This window comes from Pezoporus wallicus, unplaced genomic scaffold (genome assembly GCF_028554395.1).
Source record: "Pezoporus wallicus isolate ANWC-B61680 ecotype Strahan unplaced genomic scaffold, APGP_CSIRO_Pwel_v1 contig_447, whole genome shotgun sequence".
Classification (NCBI taxonomy): Eukaryota; Metazoa; Chordata; class Aves; order Psittaciformes; family Psittacidae; genus Pezoporus; species Pezoporus wallicus.
The window spans coordinates 1,956,380-1,979,193 of record NW_026636385.1 but is presented as its reverse complement, the minus strand read 5'-3'; the positions used below and the strand labels follow the sequence as shown (position 1 = coordinate 1,979,193).

General features: G+C 39.4%; 1 protein-coding gene across 4 annotated transcripts; it reads right to left on the bottom strand.

The window, feature by feature from the left end:
- Positions 1 to 9: 9 nt before the first annotated feature.
- Positions 10 to 20,928, bottom strand: LSM14A (LSM14A mRNA processing body assembly factor). Of its 4 annotated transcripts, none has more exons than XM_057400200.1 (10): positions 20,547 to 20,928; positions 11,820 to 11,983; positions 10,322 to 10,454; positions 9,103 to 9,225; positions 7,116 to 7,292; positions 6,727 to 6,789; positions 5,825 to 6,004; positions 4,130 to 4,301; positions 2,316 to 2,544; positions 10 to 1,333 (listed from the first exon to the last, which is right to left on the bottom strand). In XM_057400200.1, exons 1-10 carry the CDS (start codon positions 20,665 to 20,667, stop codon positions 1,310 to 1,312), a joined length of 1,386 nt encoding a protein of 461 aa, XP_057256183.1. In that variant the 5' UTR covers positions 20,668 to 20,928; the 3' UTR covers positions 10 to 1,309. The 4 variants fall into 4 exon arrangements, with proteins under 4 accessions (XP_057256183.1, XP_057256184.1, XP_057256186.1 ...); XM_057400201.1 differs by having other exon boundaries at positions 9,103 to 9,222; XM_057400203.1 differs by lacking the exon at positions 6,727 to 6,789 and having other exon boundaries at positions 20,547 to 20,927.
- Positions 20,929 to 22,814: the final 1,886 nt, after the last annotated feature.

The following is a 22,814-nucleotide window of genomic DNA, read 5'->3' as shown; positions in this document are numbered from 1 at the left end:
AACAAAAGGTTTTAATCTTTGGATCCCTTTCTTTCTGTGGCCTTCATACACACAGATAGACACAAATGACCGGGTTTCTATTCCAGCGCATGAAAACATCATAACTAGTCACTCGTAATTGGCAGAGTCCATTCTACATCAGATGTGACTTCACGGTCTTACAACCAGGGTCATAATGTCTCCAAGCTATGGCCTAGCAAAATGCAAACAACTTCAAACACTAAGAATTCTTTAAATTGCTTACGTCTACAGGTATTACAACAAAGTTAACAGCTCAAGAATTGATGAATGGAGACATGTATCAGACCCAGGCACTCCAGGAGAATCACAAACTTGTGTGCCTGGTCCATCATTAGAAAAAGGAAGTTAATATTTATCACTAAGTAAAATTAACTGTAAATTTGACACACTAAATTTTCTGTTCTCCTTATTTTAAACTATCTCCTTTAATTTGGTCAAATCCTGTGATATGCCAGAAACTAAAAAATTATATCCTTGCAAAAAAAAAAAAGGAAAAGTGTATCCAGTTCTGTGTGATGGAAGAAAAAAGTCTTCATTAGAGTCCAAATACAAAAAATCAAACATTTAAGCCCCAAAAGCTGCTAAAAAAAACCCAACTAATTCAGTGTTCTTCAGCATATCAACTTTTGCAATAACACAGTATGTTTGCTCACTTAAAAATGTTTATTCCTTAAAAAATTAGTTGCTTTTTATACAGCTATACAAAATTTGTAATGTTTCTTTGGCAATGGGATATAATGGAATTTTACAACTATATAAAAAGATTCCTTTGCCTAAGAAACAGTATTTACTGTGTGTACATACTTGACTGACAAAGCAAGTTACCTACTGTCCAGCACTCTAGTTGATAAAAGTACAACTATCTCAAAAGGGATATTACAGGATTTCCAAAAAACAACCTTCAGTGGGTCAAAACACTCACAGTATCGACGGCCTTCTGCATACAATTGTTCTTACAACTTGAAGCAATTATCAAATACAGTTTAGTAATAAGAAAAATCCTTTCAGTGCTGAAAAAATACTTGAACTCCATCGAAGTACTGCTTTATAATTAACTATACATAAGAAATTACTCATCCTTCTTTCTCAAATATATTTAATGTTCACTGTTTTCAAAGATGGCCATTTTTCATAAGTAACTGCATTACACCCCTTTGAAATTAAATAGTTAAATCCCAGTGCTGGTGACAAGTATACAGCAAATTAACTTCATTCTTTTCAGAGATTGAAACTAATTCTCTGGATCAAGAAGATCTAGATGTTCACCCGGTTTCAGCTTTCCTGTAGACTATGCAGCAACCTTGTTGTCTTTCTAGAGGGAACAACAGTGTAAGATGAGAATTAAATCTGCAAAACAAACAAACCCCCCTAAACAAAACAAAACCAAACAAAAAACACATCACAAAAACAACTACAAAAATATATTCACAAATCAATCTGGGCAACAGCATTAGACCAAGACACACTGTGATGGCTCCTTCCCGTCCTTACAACAGGAAAGGAGACCTCCTTGTGTGAGCAGGGTTAGTGTCTGGTCAATGCTCCCTTCACCTGGCACATACAGAAGCAGCTCGTCACTTGGACATGGCACAAATCCTAGGTCTTTACGCTACCTCCCACTTATGTGGAAGGCTGTGAAATTCTTTCACGCAGAAATTCTGATCTTCTACCCCTCATTTCAATTCATACTCAGCTACCAAAAATGTCTTTAAATCACAGGACTAATTGTTGCAAACTAACAAAGGAGTAATTGAGGGACAGTCAGAAATCCTTAACCAAGAGAAAAGTCGTCGTCGTTCCCCCCCCCCCCCCCCCCGTTTTTACTAAAAATATTTAAATTTTCAGACATAAAGTAACTGCTCATGCAGTAAACTACCAGAGAAAGTTTTTCTGTTCCAGTCAGAGTTGTAAAAGCCTACAATTCCTTGCACCAACTGGATTAATTACATTTGTTATTGATTCTGAACAGGGTGCCAGTTATTACTGCTGTTCCTTCACAAGCCAATGTTCCAGTCGCATATACACATCTGATGCCAAGAAAAATGTCCTGCACTGAAATGAAGAGATTTCGCTTCTCCAAGCAGCTCAACTCTGCTGACTGAGATCGTATGTATGATCCACAACCTTTCATACAGAACTGAATTTATACGGTTTCCAATGCAAACTGGAAAATTTATTTGCAAAGTATTATTCAAAAAATTCCAGGTCAACATCAAATCTAATAGCAGGAGGTTTTTCACTACTAGTTTCCAAGAACAGTGGATCAGGTCACAGTAACATTAAATATATTTTACCCTGTATTCAAAGTCAGCAAATTCCCTGCCTCCACGACCTCCTCTGAATCCACCACGGAACCCTCGGGGGGCAGTGAAGCCACCTCTTCCACCTCCTCGACCTCTTCCACCTCGGAAACCAATTGCCCCTCTGCCTCTGTACCCTCCACGGCCGCGATTGGGACGCAGTGGAATCCCAAAGGTCTCTGCATTTAATCTTCTTTCCTCAGCCCAGGTGGGTCGCCGCTCTCTGTCACACAAAAGAAACAAGGCTCACCGTAAAACACACTTCAGAAGAAAGATTGCCTGTCTTAGTCAGAATCACCAAAAAGCCCATGAAATGAAAAATGATACATTAATCCCACTGTAAATCTTCATTATCCCTTCTGCAAGAATCTAGGTGTACACCACAATTCATTTCTCTCAACAAAAAGAGGTATGTTACCACTAATTATATATTAATAATGCTGTAAGTTTCCCATATAGAAGGACACAGTCTGTATCCTCTGCATATAACATCATATAATTAAATAAATTTTAAAAAGTTATATGCAATTTAAAATGACACAGAAAATATGAGTTTGCAGTTACAGATATTATTCTATCTAGCTGTCAGTATATGTTCTGCTGACAGGCAGAGTACACAACAAAACAGCATGTTATAAACTAGCTGTATAGAGTTTACTAAACAAGTACACTAACATGAATAGGGTCTGTATCCGTCTGTATACAGTAAATAAGTACAATAAAGCAAATCAGTTATGTGTGTATACATATATATATATATACACGTATATACACACATAAGTACAGAGGAAAATTTGCAATGGATCAAGTCATTACTCCATGGAGAGAACAGAGATTAAGAATACATGACCAATCATCATCCAGGCCCACACTTTCAGCTGGGAAGCCCCACTGCAGCCAATGCCAGGAATTTCAGGTAACTGGGAAAATTCCTATGCAGTGTGTCCACCCATAGGGGATGCTCTGTATTTGGCCACAAGAGGGTCCTGCATTTATACCCTTTGAAAAACAACTGGCTTTATGCCAGATCTCTAATTGTTTACTTGTGGGGCCATGCAGTTTCTCATTATCTCACTTGTCCACTCTTGAGAGTGCTGGCCAGGCACACCGGTGTAGCCAAGTCATGAAAGTCACAGAACAGCTGCACATCTATGTTTTCCTGCCTCTTTGTGAGAAACAGTAACAATGAACATATACATTCTACCAAATACAAGGGAGTATGTTTTGTCAAAGTGTATCTCTTAGTCACAAGAGGGAATCAACTCTCAGCTAGGTTCCCATCCATTACATCTCAACACCTCTCCACCCCATAGTTCATATAGGTCAGCAATCCATATCATCTTGTCTAATAAGAAAGACAACAGCAAAAGACAAGCTCTAACATTCCTGAAATGCTGTCTTCCCATTCAAACACCATGACTTGCCAAGACAGTTATGTGATCCACTTAGAAGCCATTACCAAAGCAGAGTTGCAACTGATTTAACTGAAGTGGTAATTTAGTAGGAAAATAAACCGCAACACCTACTTCAGCAAATCTGTAAAAGAGATTCTGGAGTATACACACCAAGTTCCAGAAGCACAGTTTAAAAAAAAAATAAAATAAATAAAATGTTTTCTTATTATTGCACTGGACTTGCCCAAAAAAATTTTGTGCTTGGTATTACTATTTTATTTTTTGCCTACTGCATGTGGAAATAAGCTTTACTCATTTTCAAACCAGAGTTGACTTCAATGAATAGTGCTGACACTAACTTGCAATATAAACAGGCATTAAGTAGACTAACAAGTTTCCACTCACAGGTCATACCTATTGTCATCACAGGAGATGTTATCAAAGAAGGATTTGGTTTTGTCATAGTAGCAGTTGGGTCCAAGTGGATCTTCCTCATCCGCATTCCCTTCACTATTTTGGGTATCAACACCTGAGTCACCTTTGTCTTCTCCATTTACAGGCTTCTCTGGTTTCTCAAGTTTATCTTCTGGAAAATTAACAGAAGCTTTCCAGACTATCACACTAAATAAAACAGCACTATTAACTATACTGAATGCTCAAAAATACACCACCACCACCATCCCCCCCCCCCCAGATTTAATGGGAAAGTCAAATACTTTGACACATAAATTAAGATGTTTTGCTGCTACTGTCTGGAGGTTTGATATCCTCTATATTTTCTGTAGGTTTAATTAAGAAAAACCAACCAACAAACCAACCCCCAAAACAAAAAGAAGCCTGTGGTAGAATGCATTTGATAGCTGTCTATTTTCTACCATCCCAGATACATCCTTTCTAAACATAAAAGCCTCACTCAGTCATTCCTCATAAAAGCCGTTCATGTTTTTCTCATCCCTGTTGCCCTTCTCCTTTGTCTTCCAGCTTTGCCGTTACTCCTTTGAGACACAGGGCCAGCACTCATGATATGCAATGAACTGACTTTGTATCTGCTTCCTAAAAATGCCTGAAGTTCAGCTTACTTTTCTGAATGGCACTGAAAAGGAAGCTGGTAGTTCAGCAGACCTACCTATTACAGTCTTAAAGCCTCATTCCTGAACGGTTACAAATTTACATCTCATAATGCTATGCACAAAATTCAGATAGCCAGCTCAACGTTTCCACAACACACACACAAAATCACCACTGTTTCATAAAATATAGCTCTTTATGGTTTGCTTTCCCTTTCCTCTTATTCTGAGTAATAAAAAAAATATTGTATCAACAGCAAACTGTCAACTAATTTCTCATTTAAAAATGATCCAGAAAGAGGTAAGCATCACAGAACAAATACTACAGGACTCCACTGGTGGCTTTTCTCTACACTGAAATCTGACCACTTATTCCCACCTTTTGTTTCCTGGTTTTTAGAAGTCATCTACTGAAACAGGCAACTCTGTATTTTAACCTGTGACAATTTTGTCCAAAAATAGAAGCGGCAGTGTAACAAACAGGTGGCTGGTCACAAAAGAATGAGGTAATTAAAACAGAAGCCTGCTAGGAAAAATAGAGACAAACATGCTGGCAATATAGATTCAAACTACTCCTGTTTCCTTGGAAAAGGGTAAAAGTGAAAAAAATGGCAGGAACTTTCTTAAATTGAAACTCCTGTGGATCCTCCAACAAAGTTTCGATTCCAAACTCATGGTTTTATGACTGCTTTAATCTATTAATAATTGGAAACATAAATGCAGGTTTTCTTTTACTGTGTCTTTTCCAGAATTCAAAAGTAAACACTGTTGGGACTTCTGCTCAAGTAATCTTAATTTTTAATTAACAGACTTGTTAGAACATGATGTACGGTATTTGGTAGTTGAAATGCCTTCAAAACCCAAATACTGACACAATCATTTAATTAAATAGATGATTCCGGTTTGCTTGTTCATTTATTATTTCTTTTTTTTAAGAACTGCAAACAAGACTTAACAGAATACACCTTTTACAAATTCTTCTTCAAGATAGGATTAAAACAGCAAGACAGATTTTCCCATGATTAAAGCAAAAATGGTTTACCTTTTAGTTTAAGTTTATTATGAAATTCTCTATCAATTTCCTCCTTATTGAATTGTGCATTTGCACTTTCAAAGTCAAAGTCCTTCTCAAACTTCATTGGACCATCCCTCCTAATACCGAATCTTCCTCGACCCCCTCTGTGACCTCCACGGCCTCTCCGTGCTGTAGGTCCACCTGGAACTGAAAAGAGGGAAACTGCATTTTGCTTTGTGGACTGGTTTTTCTTTGAGGGTGTTGGTGATGGTTGGGTTTTTTGGGTGGAATTTTTTTGTTTGCTTTCTAATTCCTGGGGTAACAGGTTGGGACTTCATGCATCCTCTTCCTGCACTTCTGTTGTTAGAAGTCCTGTTGGAGCAGCTTGTAATTTGTAAATTCACTTACAGTAATTATGGCAGTGACACACAAAGCATAATGGTACTGAACTTGGCACTAAAATGACTTTCTAGAAGTCATAAAGCTTTTGGAAAAAGAGTCAAAATGTTAGTGGCTTTTCAGTTCATCGTTTTTGTAGAAAGGTGACAGGTTTTATTTTATGCTATTGTGTTTCTAAATACATGCATACTGCTTGGTTTTGCATTTTTTTTCAAATTCCTTAGTATGGAGCAATCAGAAGATTGCTCTTTAAAGAACACTCTTTAAGGAATTCTCTATAATGTTGACTTTTTGTGCTTGTATGATTATGACCCCAATGCAAAGTTACTGTTACTCATTAGAAACAACTACATGAAATAATTCTAAATACATAAATTCTTTACTAATGTAATCCAAACTGCAAGACCTCTGGCTGTTTATGAAGTCCTAACACTTTGCAAACTACAGAGAATGATGTATTTCAGCAGACTTTTAAAAAAAACTTGATGAAGTCTGGAAACATGACAGCTATTTCTCAAAACAAGATTTACCAATTTGTCGTTTGTTTTCATTTCTGAGTTCATTTTCTGATCTTGAAACCTTGTGTGCTTCAGCTAAAGTTGGAAATAAAAAAGTTATTTGTTGATCCAATTAGGTATCTTTGATTATACTTTTGTATATAGTGATGTAGTTCATATTTCAAAAAAATTCCAAACTATAAAAAAAGTAAACCAGAAATGCAACTCATAAAAGGGGAAAAAAAAAAAAAAGACATTTTGAATATATGCTTTGACTTCAAAAAGAAATACATGTAACCTAGGTCTCTGCTAGTCAGTCAAACAGAAATGGACAGCAAGAAAATTCCTAAACGTTACCCTTAAAAAGAGCACTTCATATGTGTATGGAAAAAGAAAGCCATATGAAAATTATTCAAAGCTACCTCGTCTGTGCTCCTGATTCTCTAACAATTTTTGGCTAGCAGACACCAAAGGTCTGGCTGATACAGGACTCCTCCTCCCAGCTGGCACTGGAGTAGGCAAGTGGGCTGAAGCTGTTTGTACTGACTGCTCCACGGAGGGGCTCCTTCTCAAGTGCTCCATCTGAGGGCTTGAACGACCTGGGACAAAACCAGAACAAAACCAAAACCCAAGGAGTTATTTCTCATCTACAAATTTGAGTTACTGGTCTCAAGCAATCTAGACTGACAGGTTTATCTGCCTTACCAGTCAAGACAGCTATGTCCAAAGAAATAGGTATTTCTGTACCCTCAGATTCACTAATCTAGAATGAAGGCTATTTAGCAATTCCCCTTTCCACAGCCTAAAAGAAAAAAAAAAAGGGTAGGACAACTGATCCCTACCAATCCATCCATGATGTGCACTTAGCTGTGGAATTACAGTTTTTGATCGACTGGAGGTAAAACTACTCTTTCTGCTTCTCTGGAAAGGCAAGTGGAAAGTGACTTCTCCTAAACGCAGAGATGTAGTTATGATACTGAAATTTCATTTCATCAAGCACACACTGTTGTCTGATCACGACAAAGTAAATGAATGGTGATGGCTAGGTGCCACAAAGTGCTGTTCATATATTTCAATTTGCAGCCATGAGTGACTGGAGCCAGAGGCATGCTTAGAATGGAGACATCTGACCCAGCCAGACAAGTTTATGACAGCATATAGGTAAATCTACTAAGAAATTATAATGAGATTCAAAACCCAGTAAGTAAAAGAGCAATGTTATATCCTGTTAAAAAAGAGCTTAACAAAAGAAGAAACCACCACAATAAAACCAAGCAAACAAGAACCCACCACACCCAACAAACCAATGCCACGGAATCTATGAAGATGACAAAGATTTTAAAAGCAAACACACAAAGATGAAAACTTGTCGGTGTCCCCAGGAGATCTGGCGTCAGAATACATATTCATCTGGACTATGTGTCATACATTAAGTCCAAGGATCATACGTGTTTCAATCTCACCTACAGAAACCCAAGGTTCTCTCTCAACACAGAAACAGTAAATGCTGAGCATACTTCCCCCCCCACTTTCCATTAATGCAACACACACCTAGAACCTATTTTCGGTAATCCCCTCAACTAACCCTAGAAAATAGTCGTAACTGGTATACAAATCTCATGTCAGAAAAAGCCCTGTTTGCTGCGTTTTGCATTTTAACATGACTGCATAAACTTAAAAGCAGCATCAGGAACATATCTTAGAACACACTTTTATAAGCAGCAAAGAAGAGTGAAGAGCAGGAAATAATGTCATTCAGATTTTGAGGAGAAATCAACAAATCTGCATGAAAAGCGAGGGTGGAGGTGGTCAACATTTAGTTTCTTTTTTCTTTGCCACTCAAAAAAGCATAAAGAAGTTCCTTTTTGCTTCTACTTTCTTTTTCCAGTATTACACAAACTACCCATACATTCTACTACTATTAAGCTAACTTAACTGTCATGTCACTTTCTCTACAGGCGATCAGGTCTGTTGTTAATATTACTCATCTAGATACACATTAACAAAAAAATACCTTTAAGAATAAAGATTTTTAAAGTGTAGGCTGAAGGACTTCACAATTCAGTCAGTATGAAGTACCTTGAGTTTTGGCATGTAAGCAGTAACACTAGGTATTGAGTTTCCATATGCATCTATTTGCAAACAGTATTCAGTGCAACTAAGTCCTGCTGTTCAATACAGATGCTTTAAGAAGAGCAACAGATATGTTGCTAACAGTTACCTATGCAGCCCATCAAGATAGGAAAACACTTTTAAAGAGGAAGTGCAAAGCCTCTCAGTGCTTTTTGGTTTTAATATCAAGTGTTTCATGTCAGGATTCAGCTGTTTGGTTACCATTTCTGGCAACCACATAAGTCATAGAGGCGCAATTGGTTGAAGAAGATCAGACAGTTATTAAAAAAGATCTACCTTGAGACATCTGTGTTTTCAGTGATCTTGCATCTGCTGTAAATGCAGAACCAACTGTAGTGCTTTGGGACACGCTACTGCTGGCTGAAGAATCTGTTCCAAAAGATGTTAAAGAACCCCCTGCTTCAAAAGAAATAATATAGTTGTAAAACTTGGTTTAGACTTTTTTCCTGGGTTTTTGTTTGCTTTTCTTCAAATTAGCACTAAATGATTAGTGAAGTCATATTACGCAGTTATTCTAGAATATACAAAAATCTGCCCTTCCCATATGCTTTTAAGAATAATGTGATACATGTATTCTTTCACAGTAAGCTAAGACTGTAATCTTTTGATCTAACCCCCCACAAAAAAAACACAAAAAAAAACACCAAAAAAAAAATCACTGCTAACTTTTATGTCACAACTATTAACATAGCACACTCACAACAGCACGACAGCATCTTACAGAATAAACAAACTGTACTGGCATATGTTTCCACTTGACATATTTTAAACAAAAATATGACTGCCACATCTTATTAACTGATACCAACTTATGTCCAGCTCTACAGCCTTCCTTTCACATGGCTAACATTTTCAGCAGCAGGAGTAATGCTGATGCTGCAACATTTACACAAATGTAAGTTCCTATGTGAAAAACTAAAATGTGGAATTAAAAAAACCAAAAACTTAAAAGGGAGGAAGCTGGTTGAAAGTTGGTTGGTGAGTCTCCAAAAGCATCTGAAAGGAGCATTTAACCAATGCAGCTCACAAATACTTTACGTATGTACTTCACACCAGGCTACCATCTTCTGAACAGCTGGAGGACTGTGCTGGCACATGTATTGCTGAACAATCCAAACCCCTTGTTAAGGTCCACGCTACCCCATCAACCTGGAATACAGCTATGGAGGTTTTGTGGGGTAGCTGCCTGCCTCTTGTGAAATACAATGAACATATGATGAATACACTGAATACATACAAAATAGAATGCATTAATGCATAAAGGAACCCTCTTGAGATAGGATGTTTAATTTTCAATCATCATTGCTTTGATTTGAGCTACAAAGTCTATGAAAGACACAACTTTTGAGATACACTGTGGGACTGATACAGATTGAAGACCTTGGATCTGCCTTTAGAGTAAGAAAGACATAGATGAAATTGTAAGCACTGATTATTGTCTATACACACATAACTTCTCTTACAGAAAAACATCAAGTAATCAAAAGCAACATACCAACTCCAACGGCACCGAACTGCTGCCCCACCAGCGGGCTTGGACTGAACTGACTGTATGCAGGCATTCTGCCAAAAGGACCATAGGACCCCACATTCTGGAATGAAGATGCAGTCGAAGATCCTAATGAAGACTAAAAACAAAATACACTTGCAGAAACTCACATTTACGCAAAAAGAAATAGTTCTGCAAGGCAAGAAATGCAGATACTATCTTTTACATTTACCCTACTACTGCTGTGGCTAGTATGTGTACAAGATCTCAACATTCACAAAGTTGCTTCTTTTAATATCAAGAATTCAACCACTTTAACCCAAGTGAAGACAGAACAAAAAAAAAAAATTTAGATACATTACTCTGTATGAAAACTCATCACAGACAACAGTTGGCAGAAAACATTTTCACAAGTATGACACAGTTTAGAAAGTACTTTTACCTTTCCAAGATCACAAACATGTGAAAACAGTACCACAAAATTTTGCAATCTTTTCCCTAAAACCTCAGATACTGACTCCACACGTATAAGATTTCATAATCAAATTTGGAAAATGTCTTATCTTTTTCCCTATAGTTTCAAATACTACATGAATAACAAAAGACTCAAGCATACTGGAGAAAGGCAGACCCTTACTATTACTTGGCTTAGCAGTAATGCTATTTCACAGCTCTCAACCACCACTGACAGAAGGAGTTGCACTAAATTTAGCAAAAGAGCTCAGAGGATTGCAAGAGTACTTTGTAAGAAAGTATCAAGAATTTTATCTTATGGAGTAGTTAAACATCAGAAATGTAAGCACTTACAGAATTACTAAGCTCCATTTGAACCAAGAACTTCTATCTTGCTCTCAGGGATGATTTTTAAGACCCCAGAAACACAATCAACAAGGCAGCAAATTTCAGTGATCAAAAATATCCCTGTCAGTCCATTTACTATGAAATAATGGATTATTTAACCTTGAAGACTTGAAGATATAAGCTGCTTTCTCTTTAAGCAACCAAGTATTCCTTTTTCAGGTAACTGCCCTTTTGTATGAAGCCTTTTCAAAAACACATTGCTAGATGAAACTTTAGAATCGTCAAAAAAAGATGAACATGAAAAAAAGAAAACAAAACAAACAGAAGAACTCACTAATGATTTTGAGAGGTTTCAGCTTCTATTCCGTTTGACTTACACCAAGTCCTACCTTTCCAAGAAGTCTTGCATACATGTCCTCCTAATCCCAGTACTTTTCAAAAAAGACATCAAGGTCTACTAAAAGTCACTAGTTGTTTTAGAAAAACTGACAGCCTTGGTATCCAGTGCATTGTGCTAGAGTTAGATTTCAGCCTTGACTTTCAGTTAAAAGACATGACTCAGAAGAAAATCCTTCCACAGTTCTTTACCTTGGGCTGTGAACTTCACAGCAACAAATATTTTTTAAACACTCAGCCAGAAAGCACTTAAAGCTACCAGATTATAACTTCAGGAACAAACATCTAAAAATATGCTTCGACTTACCTGAACAATAGCAGGGTCCTGTGGCAAAGAACACTGGGGCTTTGGTGGCTCACAGACAGTCAGGTCTTTAATGTCACTGCCACGGAATATAATATACTCAAAGACTTCATCACGAGGTGGTATAGGTCTATCAGTTGGTCTATCTTCTGTACCAAAGGAGCGAACTGCAAAATCCAGAAGGCAGGAAAAATAAAAACATCTTGCATTTAACAAAAAGGTTTCAAATATACTGTGGATACCAACAGCTTTAAACAAAAAGAAAAAAATTTTGTTCAACAACAACAAAAAAACCCACCCAAATAGGCAGCATAACCTTTTGTTGTTATCAATTGTTCAGACTTAAAACAAGTTATTTGATCTTATAAATTTCAGCTGAAAATGAAGCAGAAAGACACCTATTTTTCACTGAGACATCATTTACACTATCATACACATTGAGTATTTTGACTGTTTTATAAGGGGAAACAACAAAGCAGTTTTTTGCAACGTTAAAACCTTCTGGACGTTACAGCAATAGGAACACCAATGAAGTGTTTGTCATTCCTGTGAATCATAATAGTAAGTCATTCCTGTGAATCAAGGGCTACAGGAGTTTGCGTTCATATTCTGCACTTGCAAATCAGGAAAAAAATATGCTACTACTACTAGAAATTCAACTATTAAAAATTACCTAAAGCAAAGTATTTCTCAATAGATTCCATGTCTCAATCAAGACTGATATAGAAATTAGGAATTCTATAGTAAGTATATGCAATTTTCAGTAAGCAAAAAACATTGGTGGTGTAAGGTTCTCACGATCTCTGCCAAATTAAGTAAATTCACTGGGCCTCAACCATCTTCTTAAGTGGGCCTGCATAGGGTGCAACATATCAAGACATTAGATTTATTTATATGTATTTAGTTGAATTACAACGGTTTTCACATTGCATAGGGATGAAGGTTATCATGCTTCTGCCTCTACACTACATAAAATCACTAGCACTGTGTATAGGTAACATAAGTTTACTTTCACTACCCTCTCAAAGACTTTTCCTCACCTTAGGACTACCAACCCTAGGTGAAAATAAAGCAAAACAAACAAAATTTGAAGAGCTACTAGAATTCTGTAATCAAAAACTAAACAACTGAAACCAAAGAAAAAAACAAAATCATGACAATCACATTCTGTTGAACCTCAACTTGCAGAAGCTTCAATAATCCCTCACAACTATCTTTTCTCTAAATTTATGAGGCTTTTGTTTGCTTTGTAAGGTACTACAGGTTATGCTGAGAAAATACCTGTATTTTGCTTTAATTCACCAGAATATGTTTTCCCTCCATTTTCAAATGCATCAACAACTTGGAGACATCACTAGGCACTTATCTGCAGCCATAAAACCATTAATCAAGAAATGCAGGTTCCTGTAGAGCTGTGTAAAGCAATACCAAGTCATTTCTCAGGCTGTGCCAACTATCTACCATCACTGCTGCTTCTTCTAGTACTGCATAAACAGTCAAGTATTAAAAATCTCTGAGAAACATAATTCAGAGGTAAAAGGATCAATTCCACACTACAATGAAAAGTAACAATAGGTGGTTACAATTATTTTGTTCATACTTATATCATCTGCTGAGCTTCATTTAATCAAGTTTTCTTTTTCTGTGCATCTCAAAATCTGTTCTGTATGGTAGTAAAAAAAAAGTGCTGTAAAAAGGCATATAAAGTGATTTTCCATTTTTGTTATAAATCTGTCTTCTCCCGCTACAGAAAAAAAAATATCCAAAGCTGAAGAATTTCCAAAAGTTAGTTCAAAGTAATACAAAATAGCTTTACAATGTTATCAACTGGTCATGTGCATCACTGTTGCAAAATTTTTATTCATCAGGCTTTTTCTATTTCACTGCCTTGACCAAGGATCCGCCTTCACTTTCTAGCCATCCTATACTCTATTTATCAGATAACTAATAAATTAACTTGGCTCTTCATTTTGCCTGCTGTCTTAATAAGTAAAACCAAAGCTGATTTTGTGTTGGTTCTCTTTACCCACACTGAAATGGTTGCTCCGGTAGCCATTTTGTCTACAAAGGTGCACAAGAATGGCCACAGTGTCACCATTAAGTGTCCTGGGTTCAGTCGTAGCAGTCATTTTTCTCCTTCTTAGTAGCCGGTGCAGTGCTGTGGTTTTGAGTTTCAGCCTGGGAACAACACTGATAACACCGATATTTTCAGTTGTTGCTCAGTAATGCTTTCTCTGACCAAGGACTTTCTGAGCCTCATGCTACGCCAGGGAAGAGGGGAAGCCAGCAGGAAGCAGAGACAGGACACCTGACCCAAACTAACCAAAAAGGTATTGCATACCACAGCACATCATGCCCAGTTATGGGGGGCAATCACCCGGAAAGGCTAGATCACTGCTTGGGTTGGGCTGGATATTGGTCAGCAGGTGGTAAGTACCTGTATTTTCTCCTCTTATTATTTCCCTTATCATTATTATTATTGGTGGTAGCAGCAGTGATTTGTGTTATACCTTAGTTACTGGACTCTTCTTATCTCAACCCTTGGGAGTTACATTGTTTTGATTCTCCTCCCTATCCCTTCCAGAGTGGGGGAGGGAAGAGGGGGAGTGAGCAAGTGGCTGTGTGGTTCTGGGCTACCAGCTGGACATAAAGTTACCGAACTATTTAGCTTTCGAGCTAAAGTGAACAAACTAAGCAGTAGCAAACGCCATAAAAAGAGTAGTAAATTAGAGACTGCATCTCACATTTACATACAGATAAAAATTTGATGAACTACTGAAGAAATCTGTTTTGAAAGTAAAGTCAAAGCTATGCTGCATGGATAAATATTTTACTATTAATACTAACATCACATGACTCTTACAGAACAGTTTTAAGAACTGGCAATTACCTTTTTCCCTTCTAAACTTTTTCCCCCCCCCTTAAAAGTTGAAACACTTTTCATTTAATGATACCTTAAAAGATGGAAAGGGTTGTACTGTGTGTAAAAAAGAATTTGTCTTTCTCCCTATCATAAAATTATGAAAACATCAAAAGGAAGTATTTTCAACATTAAAAAAAAGAAAAAAAATCAGAATTCATTTTTAAGACACTCAGCTGTCTATGCAACTGCATCAAGACACTGATATGGTCATCAAAGGTTTTGCAGTGAAACACATCAACAGTTGCTACTAAGAGTTTGGGGTTTTTTCTCTCTACCCTTCCCCCGCCTCAAACCAGACTTGTTTTAGTGCAACTTTCTGCAAAATATAAAGACAATTTCATCTAGTAATGACTCACACTAATAGACAGGGGTAAGCAAACTCCTCCAATTTGGAGTTAAATCTTCCCCTCTCATCCCAAAGTAACAAAAACAGTCACCTCCAAATCTAATTTCCTTCTAAAACAAGGAACCAGAACTGCACAGGCAGCAATCTAGCAATGCAGTTTAGGACGAGGACTACTTGATGATTTTGCAGTTTCAATCCCAACTAGGTTCTTCAGATAGTATTATAACATAAATGACTTGAATGTTACTTTTAGTATTTTGCAAAGGGATAGCTATCTTAACAGTTTCTTCCTAGCTTGGATCAGGATTTAACATAATCTGAGCTCATCAAAGAAAAAGCCCAATATTAAATAAGTAAATAAGTAAAATAAGAGTTTAGAAGGAAGCAGAAAGAAAACAGAAAACCCACAGTTCTGCATAATCAGAAATACTAAGTTGCCAGAGTATGAAAACCACAAGGTATTGTAGCATAACAGTCTTAGAGCTCTATCCAGCTCTTGTCTCTGAAGGAATTCACTCGGACGACATTTTTCCTCCAGAACCAGGTACAATGGTTCATATATAGTAAAATGCTGAAGAGTGACAGGAAATTAAAATAAGCATGTGAAAGATAACATAGTCTTGTAACACCTCCCAGAACTATGGTAAACCCATTTAATCTTACCCTGTCAATTTAAGTGTGGTGAGGTTTTTTGCTGGTTTGGGATTTTTTCTGTGTGCACATTCTATTTTTTGTTTGTTTTCTGTATTTTGGGGAATTTTTTTTTTTTTTGACGTTGGGGGGGTTCTCTTGTCTTTTTGGGGGGAGGGAGGTTGTTTTGTTTGGTTTTTTAAATGAGTTAAACTGGCTTAGGAACTTTCAAACAAAAAGGCAACCATAATAAGTTAAAAGCAAACATATTTTTTTGTCAGTTTAAACATACACAATTCAGTAGCTAGCTAGAAAGAAACACCAATGAGCCTGACAAGATTCGTGTATGTAACATTATGGCCAAGAAGTTCCACTAACTTTGTATTAAAGTGCTGTGGGCAAATTTCTGAAGAGATTTTTGACTCACTTACGTGTTACTACTATACTATATTTTAACAGATATTATTGTATTATACTACTACAGCATCCAAGGAAAACACTGCAACCATCTCTATCAGTTAACAGAAATGACTGCCTGTTGATTAACACACAAAAATACAGTGTTAATCAGAAGCCAAGCTATACATTGTTACTAGCAAGAGGACTCTCTTCCTATACAATGTGAATTATTGTAAACAGTTCAGTCTCTGTACACAGCACTGACACAGTCTTACCAGCCTTACTTCGTATTAAGCATACATCCGTGGAAACCAGTTTTTCCCCACTAACGCACCCATGAGAAGCTTGATGACTAAAATTTGATCATTTCCACGAGAACAAGTAATTTCAATTGCCATCTCTCTTCAAAACATATCCCTTTCTCTGTAAGCATGCTTAGATGCCTGCACACCACATTACAGGAAAAGTATTAATGCAAAGCAGCCAGCTTGTGACAGGCTCATACCTTCAGAACAATTAATTCAGTCTGTACTGCCTTACTGGTAGGGGTGGTAAGCTAAGAGGAAGATAGATAGAAGGGAAGCAGCCAGAAGTGGGCTTTGATAAGGCGAATTTTACTGCTGTAACACACTATGCACAGGGTTGGTTTGGCACATGTGCCCTAAACCTCAAGACATGAAGGGATCATGTCATTTAACTGGCTAAAAAATAACTTCATAAAAAACTTGATACAAATTTAACCCTCCCCTTTCCTGTTCCCACCTCTGAACTATAGGAAATGCTCAAGTCTCCACGAGAATTTAACTAATTTTCCAAGTTTTTTCCCCAATTAATACTGCGTAAAAGTCTAAAAGAAAGCAAGTTTTCTCTTTCATGTGTCATTAAACTATGTAAAAAACTACCACAGATGGCTAAAAATGACAGAAATTTAACTACTACTTATATTACTGGAACCTATTTCATTAACATCTGTTATTATTAATGACAGGGTTTCCAAATGCAAGTCTCAGTGGTCCAGTAACTGGTAACTGAAAACCGATGCATTATATCAAAGAGACAGGAAATAATTTTCTGTTTCTTATACCCACATGCCTACAGATTCCCCACTGCTGTTAGAGAATAAAGCCTTTTCTGACCCAATATGGTTGTTCTTACACTGCTTATCAACATTAAAATGTCTAAATCAGTGCCTTGAACTGGAAAGACATTATGTGCTATTAACATGACAGATCACATCTAGGTTTTAATGCTGCAGTATGCAAGATGAAGATTATTCTGTAACTCCCCCAGGTAAGGCAGCAATCACTCTACAGGAAGAAAATTTTACTCGCAACCATGGCTTGCAAACACTCTACTCTTAAATTGGTTGGACTTGATGTTGACAAAATTAAGCATGAGTTGGAAGTATGGACTAAGAGGACATCCCAAGTTAATTTAACTTGAAACTTCAGAGTAAGAGTGGATAGTTTTTGGTTCCAAACACTAGCTCCGAAAAGCTGGCTATCCCCCCCGAAAAAGTATACATTGATAATATACAAAAACCTCAAATAATTGTACACCTTGCTTAACATTTGGAATCCTACAATGGGAATTTTCCCTGTTATTTAAATAACACACTTTCACACTTCGTGAAAGACTGCATTGCTTTCACCTATCAGAGTCCATTAAGACAAAAATGCTGTTATTTAAATGCTGTTTTCCTCTAATTTGCAAGAGAGGCCACAACTTTTGCTAGCAAAAGGATCACAGCTTTCTACACAAAACGGTGATTAGAGAACTGTAAGAGATTGCCCCTCAGTAGGCAAAGACTACAATCAGTATACCCTGTCAGCAACCCAAAAGTATTATTTCTGTCTAAAACCCCAGAAGATTTAAGCTAAATGAAGTAATTCCATATGTACAACTTTATAAGATTAATCTCGGACTTCAGTTTAGCCCACGGAAGTCCTACTGTTAGGCAAATCTGTAGGTACTCAAGAACAAATTCTACCTCTACTTTTGCAGTTCCTGCCACAAAATGTCAGTAATTTCAGTTAGGAAACAAACAGTGATAAGAGAAGACCCTGCACTCAAGGCAGGTAACAGCCACATGAACCCAGCTACCTAGCAGATCAACTGAAAGCATTGAGTCATCTTCTGGGGCCTTTCTTGTCTCTTTCTGGCAGAAAGTTTTGGTATCTGTGGTAAAGATCCATGGTGAAGAGTTATGTTTCGACTTCTGGACTCACCACAGCAACACAAGATAACTATTACCTGATCAACATACTTAAAGCTACGGACAGTTCAGAAGGAAGATCTGCTTTTTTTCACGTAACGATCTGGCCGTAACTAACCACACTTGCCACCTTACATATGAAGCTATCATACCACGTTCACGTGACCTAAACTTTCATTTATTCAGAACCTTCAGTACCCTAGAGTTGAACATCTTGTTCATAAGCATGGCGAATTGTTTTGCAGTCTGATCTGGCTGTTACCAGCTTCCAGATTAACCTCAAGGTTTTGGGGTCTAGGTGACCTAGAAACACTGGTTTATTCTCTTCTGAATCATGACACTGTATTACAAAACACACATTCTTCAGCTAACTCATCTAAATTTTATTTAATAGTTTAGATTTACATTTCTAATGAGAGCTATAGGAAGAGAGTAGATCAAATTCATAACTGCAGCTCTATCTTAGATATGTACACTTTGGCAGATAGGCCATTATATGACTTAACCACTCTTGAGAAGTCATGCAGAATTGACTTGGTCATTAGTAAAACTATCTAATTTAGTGCAAGGCTATCATGGGTTTCTCAAGGATGAGATTCTTCTAAGTGCTTTTGTACAAACCTTAACAATCACAGCATGCAACTGGAATTTCTAACACTGGTCAGGCTTTTTCTCATGTAAATACTAGCTGTGGTTTTAAAACAGATAATTCCAGTAAGTTTATTATTGCAATGAACTATGCAATTCTGGGACCAAACCACCTATAAGGTGTTTCAAAGCATTTTGAAAGTAAAAATTTACAGACCAAAGCAACCTATTCTTTAAATAATACTTGTCGGTGGGGAGAAGGGGAAGAAGAGGACAAGGCACACAAACAAGAATTACCACAAAGGCCAGTGCGAGATGAAAGCTAACGAACTGCTGCTACACAGCATCAACTCCACAGCCCAGCTATTACACACAATGTAAAATGTAACATATTGTCATTATGCTGAACTGCTAAACCTATCATACCAAGCAGTAACTGAGGTTCAGAATACTCTCAGTGCCAAGTATTTAGTTTACACAAAGCAACTTCCTCCCTTACCTAATGACTGGATAAAGTCTCTACTTTTACATATGCATTTAGATTATTAGCAAGACTTTACAGAGTCAAGCGTAAAGTAAAATACCACTGAGTTTTGCAGACTCTATTATAAAGAGGTTGTTAAAAAATCTGACTTTTTTTACCTCAATATTACACATTCACTGCCATGGCTAATACACTTGTGTTGAGTGCACGCTATCATGCACAAGAAACAGCAAAGTCCTTCGATGCCCAGTTTCAAAGATCCTCTTCTCTTTTTTACTTCTCGATCTGACTCTTCTCAGTAAACATATCTGCCTTTCTTATACATATATACACATACATTCTCTGGACAATACATTCTGATGCCAGTACTCAATTTCGATTTATATAGTGCCATACAGCTACTTCCGAAATCTAGATCTCACAGCCTTTGTTGATAGCCTGACACTCACAGGATCCCCTTTAGATCCCAGCTGCCTCGTAGCCCAGGATGTGTAACACTTCAGTCGAAGGCGGCCCTATACCCTGAAACCCTTACGATGCAAAGAAATTCTCTTTCCAGCCTCCCCTTCCTACTCCCTTTTACGCACTAACTCTGACCCACTTTCACCTCGAAGGGCGTTAATCTTTTACTCTATTCAGGAATCCTATGAGCAGCCCCTAAAGAGGTAACCTTCTTGGCTCTCTTTCGCGACGGTCCCTCGGCAGCCGCTCCGAGTCTTCCATACCGCTCCCTGAAGCCATGGACGCAGCCCGGGCCGCGGGAGCCGGGGCCTCCGCAGCGAGGTCCCGCTGCCGCTCCTAACCCCTCACTCACGTCCACCTCTGCCAGAAAGCGCCGCGCGTCGCCCCAGCCCCGTCGCAGACTATCCGCTCGGGCGGATGGCGGGAGGTCGCGCCTCCGGCCGAAACTACGCCGACTCTTACTAAAGCTCTGCCAAGACCCTCACAGCTGCTGCTGGGCACTCGCAGGCTGCAGGCCCCCCCTCGCACTTTCGCATTGGCACACCACCACAGACAACTCCGCCGCGCTTTCAGGTTCTTGCTCGATCCCGACAGGCCCCCTGCGCTCCCGCTCCCATCCCGCCCTCTTCCGAAGGTGTTACTGGGCCGCCGGGGCCCGGTCCTGCACTCCACCAGGTCCTTACCCTTGGCCAGCGCCACAGTGGAGTTTTCGGTGTCGATGGTGTACAAAATCCCTTCATAGCGGATCTCGGCCTTAGAGATAAGGCTGATCTTGCTCCCGATGTACGGCGTCCCCCCGCTCATGGTGCTGGCTTCTCGGTCAGGGACAGCCCCCTCCCTTCCTTTTGAAGCCGGCCACAAACAATTAAGCAAGCTCGGCTCAGAGTCGTAGTAGGCGCTCAACTCCTCCTGTTTCGAGCCCGACCTTCCGTCGATCCCCCAGCGACAGCTTTCCCTGCGCAGACTCCCTCAGCACACGCCGCACCAAAAGCACCCTGAAGCTCCCAACATGGCCGCCGCCTTCATCTTCCCTCAGAGCCGCCCCCCTTCGCTTCAGCAGCGAAATGGATGCCGGGAGCGGATATGATCTCGCGAGAGGTACCGGCCGGAGCGGGGTGGGGGCCGTTGAGAAGGGGGTGCGGTCGTTTGGGCCCCCGGGAAATTAATTCGGTGGTGTCGGAGCCATGCCCGTGTGTGCAGTGTGGCTTCTCCGGCGGCCGGGCTCGGCTGTGCCTCGTAGTGCTTGCCATGCTTGGCTGTGCTGGCCTTGGGCTGCGAGGGGCCCGCCACTCCCCCGTCCCGGGCTCGCGCAGGTTGAAAACCACACCCACGGCCTGTAACCTGTAAGCACTGCGGGATGTGGGAGTTCGTTGGATGATCTCGTGATTTGTGATCACGAGATGGTCGAATTTATGATCCTCAGACAGTGAGGAGAGCATGCAGCAAGCTCACTGCCCTGGACTTCAAGGGAGCAGACTTTGGCCTCTTCAGGAACCTGCTTAGTAAGGTTCCATGGGATATAGCCTTAGAGGGCAGGGGGGCCCAAGACTGTTGGTTGATATTCAAGGATCACCTGCTACAAGCTCAGGAGTGTTGCATCCAACCAGAAGGAAGTGCAGCAGGAGGGCCAGGAGACCTCCTCGGGTGGATAAGGAGCTGCTGAGGAAAATTCGAGGGGGAATAAAGAGGCTTATAATGAGTGCAAGCAAGGAGAGGCGGCCTGGGAAGAGTACAGGGATGTTGTCTGGGAAGCTAGGGACCAGGTTAGGAAAGCTAAGGCCCAGTTAGAATTAAACTTCGCTAGGAATGTTAAGGATAACAGGAAGGGATTCTGTAGGTACGTAGCGAATAAAGACAGACTAGGGACAACATACCGCCCCCCCCCCCGGAAGCTATCAGGAGAACTGGCTACCCTGGATTTGGAGAAGGCTGAGGTTCTGAATAACTTCTCTGCCTTGGTCTTCACTGGCAAATGCTCTGACCACAACACCCAAGTCTTGGAAGGCAGACGCAGGGACTGAGAGAATGAAAATCCTAGGCCCACTGTAGGAGAGGTTCTGGTTTGAGCACATCTTAAGTTTGGGTCAGGTGTCCTGTCTCTGCTTCCTCCCGACTTCCCCTCCTCACTGACCAGGGGAGCTGCCTGCTCTTTGCACAGCCACCTGGCCTCTGGCCGGTATCCATCCCTTACACCATACCCTTCACATCGTGCTCAGATCCTAAATTTTTCAATATACTATCACTCTTCTCTCATATATATATACATATATATATATATATATATATACACATACACACACAAAGAGAGATATCATTACGTAGTACATGGACCAATCCCTATAAAGGTGCTGAGTTCATCTGCTCCATGATGCCGGGCTCCATCTCTTGTAGCAGTCTTTCAGAGCAGGAGAGATGGTGTGCAGTGTTGGATTGTTGCCTGCTGATGACACCATGGAACCCGTCTGGTCATTGCTGAGCACGTCTGCTTTCATCATTCCTTGTTGAGATGATGGTCGGAGGGAAGTCAGGGCTAGTTGTTGGTGACCTGAAGATATCTAGTTGGTGAGCTATAAAAGTGCTACACAGCAGGCAACAGCATACAATTGAGTTCATTGGCTGTTTTCCCCTAAAATCAAATTCCCTTAAGGTACACATCGGACTTCCCATCTTCCCGCGTTACCCAAGTATATCCGGGTCCCTGAGCAAAAGCAATCCCACGAGTGGGTTTGCCTTTACCTGAAGCAGGAATAACCCAGACTGTCTTCCCCAGCAAATTCTTTAGGTGCACCACAGGAACTTTGTCCCCTTCTACAATATGTAAAAGTTCTGACTGGGCTGGGCCAGTCCTGTTGGCAGATCCTCTGGTGTTGACCAACTAGGTGGCCTTTGGTAAGTGTGTATCCCAATGCATGAAAGTCCCACCACCCATTGCTCTCAGTGTAGTTTTTAAC